The sequence below is a fragment of the Etheostoma cragini genome, chromosome 14 (assembly GCF_013103735.1).
Source record: "Etheostoma cragini isolate CJK2018 chromosome 14, CSU_Ecrag_1.0, whole genome shotgun sequence".
NCBI classification, from domain to species: domain Eukaryota; kingdom Metazoa; phylum Chordata; class Actinopteri; order Perciformes; family Percidae; genus Etheostoma; species Etheostoma cragini.
In genome coordinates, this window is record NC_048420.1 from 12,439,120 (window position 1) to 12,448,209 (window position 9,090).

Sequence of the window (9,090 nt, forward strand, 5' to 3'; positions counted from 1 at the left end):
AGGAGGAGAGAAAAGAGTGGGGGTGTAAGAATAGTGTGAGCACCAATATGGCACAGTGCTGAGTTTGGGAGCCATTAGGCAGAAGGTAATTAATACCTGTCACCACAGTGCTCTGTTCGCTGCCTTTATTCTGTTTCAGACCAATTAAAATATGACACTCCTCTGGTGGAGAACGTCTTGTTAAAATTAAGCGCCTGAGACGCAAAGACACCTTTGATAAACACTTCCACAGCTACAATTGGCTTTGGCAGCAACGGTATGCTGTATAGAGAGATAGAGAGGAACATTGCTGTGTGTGTATGTATATATATATATGTGTGTGTGTCACTTCCAGTAGATGTGAGCTGTTAGATCTGATTAAAGGATGTATCCTTCCTTGTGAGTTTCACTTTCAAACACACACGGTAGAGTGACGTGATGCTATGAGACGTTTATGAGCCAAAAGATATTGACCAGTGAAGACAATTCAGTGCCAACAATTTGCAACTTGGACATTAAGGAGAGATGAATGGTAAGCAAAAACAGACAAACCAGGGTAGAGAGAAAATAGCCTAAATGAAGCAGAGAGCAGCTGAGGATATAAAAAGACAGGTGGTGTACAGAAAAAGCTTAGAAGAAAAGAACTGATGAAGAAAGACAAAGGATGGGTGAACGCTGGGGGAAAGTGAAGTGAAATATGGTGCGGTTCTCCCCCCCCACCAAAAAAAAGAATCGAGCAGATAGGAACTCGAGAAGACAGATTAGATGAATAGAAGAGAGGGGAAAATGGAGAGAGGTTGGTTGCAGGCAGGGGACCAGCAGCTCTCTGCCAACATCTCCATGCATCCTTCCAGACATCACACTGCGCTGCCATCTGCCTCCCTGCGCGCACGCACACACACACACACACACACACACACACACACACACACACACACAAAGCAATCTGTCTGTGGAGAAATAACCTGCAGGGCAGTGGCAATTTAAGACCCGTTTTAGTGGGGCTCAAGCACCCCTAAATTTCATCTCAGCCCCTCTAAAAATTAGAATAAAAAACGAATTAATCTTTTTTTTTTTTTTTTTTTTAATCAATCAATAGGGCTTCAAGTTCGTTTGCGAACTTGTATGTTAGTGACAGAGGTCAAACAATTACAGTTTCAAAGTAACCGGTTGTATATCCTGTGTTGCCGCTGCTATGGACCCGTTACCCTGTCAAGGAAAGTTTTAATTTTAATTTATTCATGGTTTACACCTCATTATCATTTCATATGATTCTGATAGTCCATAAAGGGACTTTTTTTTATTTATTTTTTTAATGTTCAATATTTTGCATTTATCCCCTGTTTTAATAATAAATACATATATTCATTGTTATCCAGTGAAATTACTGATGTAGCAGTTTAAAGGAGCGCTGTGGAGTTTGGGCCATTTCTTTGCTGTTTTCTTGCTTTTTGCTTGCAAGTTTTTCTATGGAGCTCCCCCTACAGCTTCTAGAATATATATTTGGCAGCTCCTCTTTTTACGTGTGTCTGACTCCTCGCTCGGTCAGTCTGCCGTCTTCCTCCGACAATTCTTCCCTAGCTTTCTGCTTCTCTTTTTCCGGCTCAGCCATGACGATAGTGTAAAAAACTCCATCGCTACCTTGTTAGCCGGTTCCTGAATTGGCGTATGTTTGCTGTGCCGTGAAGCAATGTTACATTGTGAGACCTGATTTCATCTTTGGTGACACTGAGGGCGGCGACTCACTAGCCGGAAGAGTGTTTTTTTCCGCTTACAGGCGCTAGGGGGAACGAGATGACCACCTTTCGACTCAAAATAAGTCATCTAACCATTCCAATGACTTCGAAGTTGTTCAGTTAAGGCAAATTAAGTTTTACAAAACAGCATAGATCCCCTTTAACACTTTTGCAAGGCACTATATCCATGTCACATTCTCATTAGGGGCCAAACCCCCTAGAGGTCTGATCCTAGAACCGCCCCTGCTGCAGGGAAATATGATTGGATGAGATCACAACCTCACTGGTACATAATTTGCATGTCATCCAAATGGGATCTGCCCCCAATGCTCTGGAGGTCAAAAGACACCCGATTAGTTGATGGCATAAATCCCCCTCTGATTGGCTGAAAGGAAAGACAATGGCAGGTAAACTGTTACTCAGCCGCATGTCCCTTTGTGAGCTGCAGGACTGCCCTCCTCTGGCTGCTTTACAAATCTCCAGTTTGATTAAAACACAACACATCCAATATGTAAAGACAAGAAATTTTAGCTGGCAGTTGATGTTTTTTTAATCACATTAGAGCTGAGAAATAAAAATAAACATAAAGAGCATGAGAGTGCAGCACACAGAGTGTCTCGGTTAACCACAAACAGTCTTATTTATACATATATTTATATAATTGAGCCATTTCTCCCACTTGTATAGCCTCTGATTGTAACACAGAAATATACCAACATTCCCTGGGTATAAGAGCGAAAAGGAAAGAGCAGAACTCTCAACAGTCATCATCTACATTAGAAAACCTATAGACCATTCGTTTTTATAGGTTTTTACATCAGCCAGGCGTCAGTATTCATTACAAAAATAGGAATATAGTTGATATAGAAGCACTGGGGGTTGATTGAGTGGGTGGGGGAGTTAGGATGTGGCTGTGCCCTCCAATCAGTGGGATGACTAGTAATGACCACCCATCCGTCCACCCAACACATACGCTCAAACCAGGAAACGAAGGAATCCTAGGATTCTGTGCGTCTCCACGAGTGTTGTACAGCAGTCCAGCCGAGACAAAGTCAGTTATTTTGAAAAGTTAGGGTTTAAATTAAACAATCAACAAAACCATTAGAAAATGAGTACGTAAAAAAAGAGGGGGTTAGTGCATTGATGAAAGTTGATATAGTTTAAGAAAGGTGACATCAGAACCCATCAAACATGAGCTAGGACAGAACGGAGGGTGAGATGAGAACAGAATTAAAGGAGACATAGTAATAAAGTGTTTCAGAAAGAAGTGCAAAGCAGCTTGGAGGTCACCCTTCACTTGGGATTCTATAGCTGCGGTTAGTGAAAGAAAACAAAAGATGAGAGGAGTGGGAGCTAATGGAGATGCAGCGTTATTGCTGGGGCTATCATTTATTTGGTGTTAACTGGTGAGAAGAGGAATGAGGAGATGAAGAGGGGAGTTATTGCTGAGGGTAGTAGGGCTGCTGCTGAGGGGGTTGCTGGGGGTAGCCAGGGTAGGGCTGTCCGGCAGGAGGGGGTGCTGGGTAGCCTCCCTGTCCCGGAGTCTGCTGGTATTGCATGTAGGGCATGTTGGGCATGTTGGGCATGTTGTACTGGCCGTAAGCATAAGGATTGTAGCCCATAGGCATCTGGAAGTACCTGGATGGATACCACAACAGAGAAAAGCCTTCAAATTTAAAGAGTTCACACATTTTGGGAAACATGCTTATTTGCTTTTCCTTTACGAGAGTAAGATGAGGAGATCAATATCCCTCTCACCAGCTTAAAGACTGAGAACAGGCGGGGAAAGAATCCACCTACCAGCAACTCTAAAGCTCACTAATTAACATGTTATATCTTGTTTATTTTTAAATCTGAAATGTGAGAAATGTTGAGACTTAAAGCAGAAGAGAAACACTACCCTGGGGTCAAGGTTGGTTGCCTTGCAACATCAGAGATGACAAAACTAAGGAAGTCACTTTGCCGTAACAACACGTACAGTAACTTGCCTTAAAAATCACAAAATGTTGATTTTACACCTTGGTTTTTGTTCAGATTAAACTAAAAGGATATGATGATAATAGCTGTTTGCTACTGTTCCAAGACTTTATGCTAAGCTAAGCAAAGAGGCTGCTGGCTTCAGCGACCTATTTACTGCACTGTCGAGGGGTATCATCGAACACTGTGCAAGAAAACAAATGAGCATATTTCCCAAACTATTCTGTTACTTAAGTACAAGTAATTTCTAGCAACAACATGTGTCGGAGCAGATCCAGTACAGAGACATAGATTACCAGAAAAAGGTAAGGGGCTTGGTAATAGCTTGTTAACGCAATCCTGACATATATGGCTCAATTTGTACTAAAGAATCGGGATGTTTTGATGGGAAACTCACCCAGGGTAGCCTTGATAGCTGGGGTAAGGTGGTCCCTGGGCCTGGGAGGGTGGGGCCAAAGGTGGTGGGTTGCTGCTGGGAGGGCCAGTGGCCGGTGCATTGGTGGGAATAGTGGAGGCTGCTTGAGGGGTGATGCTCGGTGGAGGAGGCCTGGCTGGGGGCATGGGCTTCGCCGGCGGCTGCTGCGGGGCTTGTTGAGGCTGCTGGGTCTAGCAGGTAAAGAGAAAGAAGACAGACGGATCAATACCTGACCACGAGCCTCAAATCTGCTGCAGTGGTATTGAACATTTGGCTTTGTGTTTGAGTGACCGCTTACGAAGACGGTCCTGGGGGCAGGGGTTGGGCCGCCAGCGGGGGCAGCTGGGTTGCTCTGATAGGCAGGGATGTTGAAGGATGGAGCACTGGGCTCTCGGGCGATGCTCTGCTGCAGGTCCCTGAAACAAGAACTTAAGCATCACCAACAGTGACTGTGCAGCAAATCAATTTACAAACTAGAAACAAATGTAAAACTGCTGATTGGCCTAACTTTACTCCCTGGCCAGCTCATAGGGCTGTCAGACAAACCAGTCAAAGACCAGGAAAGTACATACTTAAGTAGCTCATCCCGCTCTGTCTTGCGAGCAAAAACGATGTCGCTGCATTTGTTCTGGAACTTGAGCAGGATTTCTGTCAAGTCGTTGTAGAACTGAAGAAGGAAAAACAAAAGGGGACAAAAATAAATCGCTTGACTTGGCAACTACCTCACAAAAAAAAAACAAATAAAAAAGGAGAAAGTTTCCAACAAGATATGCATTACTGCACTACAGTGCATCTTTGCTCTGGCACGTGTGTGCCGGTGGGCTGTGCTGAGTGAGTACCTTGGTGCCTTCGCGCAGGTTGTTGCTGATCTCAACGTAGCTGTCATGGGCCGAAGCCAGCTTCTTCAGAACCTCCTCCCTCTGGTTGGCCTCCGTGTTAGAATGCTTCAGACTGCTAAACTCCTGGTGGGACGTCTGGAAGGAGATCACAGGTTGAAAAAATAGATCACAGATTGAGGAGATTAACCGCTGACACAAGACAAGTATATTTATGCACAGTAAATTATAAATTATTTCTACACACAGTGGCACTTTTCCATTGAGAGGTATATATATATATATATATATATATATATATATATAAATAACTTTTTGTTTGCTCTACTTCACAAGAAAGTGAAATGTCATTATTAGCTCACTTTCCTGACACATGACCTGATTAACAAAGGGTCTCGTTAACTACTCTAACAGTCACCTTGCTGCTCACTCAATAATGTGTTTGCTCCTGGGGGAATTAATAGAATTGTTGGTCCCCTTGTAAATTATAGAGTGTGGTCTAGACCTACTCTATTTGTCTATGTAAGTGTCTTGAGACATATCTTGTTGTGAATTGATACTACATTCAAAAACTGAATTGAATTACTGAAATAACATAAATCTTCCAAAACTGTGTGTTTGTATACCTGAACTTGTCCCAGCAGCTCTTCCTGCGTGCGGAGGGTGGCCTGTACCCTCTGGTTGTAGGCGCCGTACAACTGGTCCAGCTGGGTGAGTGACAGCTGCTCCTCATTGATGGCCCCGTCCTGGGCGAGCGCCGTCAGGAAGGTGGTCGACATGTCAAAAGTCACAGCCTTGATCTCCCCCTCTAGGGTCTCCCTCTCCTTCTTCATTTCGTCTAACTGGACGAGCTGGGAGCGCAGCACATTTACTACCTAGGTAACGATAGAGAAGATGAACAGAGTGAACAAAGAGAGCAGTAACGTTGTGGATTAGACATGCACATACATCTTAACTCCTACATCACTTTAAGTGCTCTATCCTGCCTATCTCGACCTATCGCCCTTATGAGGACTGCAATATACTGTTGTTTTTTTTCCCCATATTAGCCTGAATTCAGTGTAGCCATGAAAAAAAACACGCACTTCTTCCTTGTTCCTTTACAGTTCTGCTTGCTTAGTTATTTAAGTTCCCGAGTGACAAACAATGCAAATTCAGCAAACAAAATGAAAAATGGAGCTACTGTAGCGAGGAGGGACACTGCCCTCAAGCACACAATATCCACTGGGTGTTTCTAAAACAGGAATCTATGTGTACATGACATACAAAATACCTTGGAAGGAGGTGACACACAATGAGCTACAAAATTCACCATAACAATGTCTGCCCATGTATAAAGTACTAATACATCAGTACAAGCGGACAGACCTCGCTGCCCTGCAGTGTCTTAGTCGGGTTGGCGGAGGGGATGGCAGCACTGAGCTCGTTCTCTGGTTTACACAGCAGGGTGATCATGTCACAATGGGTGTTGTAGCGGTCCCTCACCACCTGGTCTGCCTGTACGGCCTTGTCCAAGATGTTGCTGAGGTTAGCTCCCTCTGAGAAAAAGGAGGGAGGGAGGGAGGGAGGGAGGGAAGGTTAGAGGTGAGGTGACAAGAGAATGAGAAATGAAAGAAGATGACACTAGGATAAGAGCATTGTTAAAAGTGGATGACATGGAGACAAAGACAAACTTCAAACAGGAAGAACATATTTTTAGTGTGTTTAGTGTGTACCTGCACGAAGGGGCTTGTAGAGGTCTCCAGACGGGGTTCTGTTCCAGCGCTGGTTGAACTTAGTTCTCAACTCGTTGTCGGTTGTCTCTTCATTATCCAGCATCTTCAGAGACTGAATACAACACAACACACACACATTGAGTGCCTTAACAACACACAGCAGGTCCACAAATGATTACACTTTTAGTATTCATTTCGCGTTTTTGACCACATGTAAGTGTTATCGGACTTTTAAGGACTATTTTAAAGTAGAATTAAATGTAGGGCAGAAACTAACATATCAATGAACTGTATTGATTTATCAATCAATTGCTTGGTCTATAAAATGTAAAAAAGCAACAACAAAGAAGCATATTCATTCAAAGTGTGCAAAGATTTTTAGCCTGATACATAACTTAAACAATTATTCTATTTAATGTGTCTGTACATTTTCTTTCAATCAGCTGATTAATTGTTTCAGCACTACTTTTAAAGTCACTACAAAGTCAGCTTTTTGGCAAGCAAAAATGTAATTTCCATTTTTTTTTTTATTGTCTTAATGAAACACTACTGACTACTTTTTGGGAGGAAATTAGGACACTTTAGTAAGGACTTTTCAACTCTGCCAACAGACTTGGAAGCACTTTATGTTTTATGTTCTTACTCCCGTCTGAAGATGTCTAAAAAAAGAGACGAGGGTTGGCTGAAGCTGGTGGACAGACAGTCCTTGGCCCAAAGATCAGTGCATTAGAATTTAGAGATGATCCCGTTTTGGGATTTCTGCCATTAGGGATGATTTTGAGTTTTTAGCATTCTAGTAGAAAGCGGCAGACAAGCTGTTGAACAGCATTTCATTCATTTGCTTCTTTGTTGAGAAAGCAAACCCATATGACAAACAAGCTGTTACAAAGGCTGTAGTTAAAAACTCACAATGTCTGCTTTACTTTTTAAATAAACTTGTGGTTACACAAAGTGGATCGACAAAGTGCAGTAGCATTTGTATAATTCCGTGTTTCTCTGACCTCGTCCAGGATCTCTCTGTTGCGGGTCAAAAGCTCAGGCAGGTCTTTGATCAGCTGCTCGATGCTCTGCAGTCCTCCCAGCTGCACGATGGCTCGGGCCTTATCAGCAATGGATTGTGGGATAGAGTCTCCTGACAGGTCCTCCAGAGCAGCTGGTAGGTTTAGGGAAGCCAACACCCTGATGGACAGTTCCAAAGCATTGGTCCGACATCAAACATCAACTTATGCACCTAGCTCTTTGGGCAAAATACACAAACTGTTAAGCACTTATTAGTGCCATTAAACAGAGTGATAGACAGATAGAGTGAAGTACTTGCCTGCTATTAAGGGCCCTATACTCAAACACAAGTACTTCTATTGCATTTGTAATAGTACCTGGTACACCATTATGTTATAATGTTTTCATTTATCCATGTATAGAGACACAACTGCTCGAGACACTTTCATCTGCATAGCCACTGACGTTCACAGCAACATACGGTCATATAAACACAGGACGGCGTACCCATTGCAGAGATTGGTGGCCTCCCTCATTGTTCCCACCAGTCTGTTCACAGTCTCAGCCTTCCTCTGACTGTAAATGCTCATGGACTGCTGCACCGCCGTGGGGACCATCTTCTCAAACAAGTCTGAAGAGGTAGGAACAACATAAACAACTGATTAATAAAGCAGAAAGCCATCACTAAAATCTCACAGTGGGGTTGCTTGGCAACCAACAGAGACATCTAGCTCTTGACAAGTAATTAAATGAGCATATTTCCCAAAATGTCAAACTATTCCTTTAAAGTTTAAACTGTCTTGGCAATAAAGGAACTGTGTTGAGGGTCTGTGTGTCTTACCGGTGAATTTCTGGCTGAGTGGAGGTGTGATGGCGGTGGCTTTGACCAGCGTTGCCTTGCCGATTTGTTCCAAATCCTTAACCTCAGGCACGCGGTCATGGTAGATGAAGTCGTTGTCTTTTTTGGCTGCGGTGAGAGCTCGGTTGATCTTCTCACCCAGGTCCTTAACACTCACATATTCGTCGTAACGAGATGCCACCGTCTTCACCAACTCCGCTGCGTGCTGGACAGCAGGAGAGAAGATGCAAATTTGATTTATGGAATACATTTTTACTAGTTTTGATTTGAAACATTAAGGCATGAATGTCCAGTTGTTAACAGTTACATAACACTTCTTCAATCTATGTTAAAGCTGTGTACCTGAAGCCGAGCAATCTCCTCTCCAAAACGCTTCTTCTGCTTGGCAAGGATGCTCTGGTGCAGCTCAGCGTTGGCTTGCATGATGCAGTGCTTGGCCGCTAGCACTGGCAGCACTTCCTGAAAATAAAAATACTGACCAGGGAGAGGCAACAACAGAGCAACACGCAGGCACGCAAACAAATATATATTTTTATATATATATATATATATATATATATATATATATATATAT

At 43.1% G+C, this 9,090-nt stretch overlaps 1 protein-coding gene across 2 annotated transcripts in view; it reads right to left on the bottom strand.

Moving 5' to 3' along the window:
- Positions 1-2,247: 2,247 nt before the first annotated feature.
- Positions 2,248-9,090, bottom strand: part of pdcd6ip (programmed cell death 6 interacting protein) — a 14,445-nt gene continuing 7,602 nt past the window's right edge. Inside the window, exons 7-18 of one of the 2 annotated variants that reach the window (XM_034892065.1) lie at positions 8,859-8,975; positions 8,499-8,721; positions 8,165-8,288; positions 7,660-7,837; positions 6,659-6,770; positions 6,312-6,481; positions 5,570-5,818; positions 4,947-5,081; positions 4,680-4,774; positions 4,406-4,523; positions 4,090-4,298; positions 2,248-3,353 (exon numbers count right to left, since the gene is read on the bottom strand). In XM_034892065.1, coding sequence (XP_034747956.1) covers positions 3,155-3,353; positions 4,090-4,298; positions 4,406-4,523; positions 4,680-4,774; positions 4,947-5,081; positions 5,570-5,818; positions 6,312-6,481; positions 6,659-6,770; positions 7,660-7,837; positions 8,165-8,288; positions 8,499-8,721; positions 8,859-8,975 — 1,929 coding nt within the window. In that variant the 3' untranslated portion in view covers positions 2,248-3,154. Of the gene's footprint in view, positions 3,354-4,089; positions 4,299-4,405; positions 4,524-4,679; positions 4,775-4,946; positions 5,082-5,569; positions 5,819-6,311; positions 6,482-6,658; positions 6,771-7,659; positions 7,838-8,164; positions 8,289-8,498; positions 8,722-8,858; positions 8,991-9,090 lie in introns of both variants that reach the window. The other variant, XM_034892064.1, reaches the window with a different exon arrangement.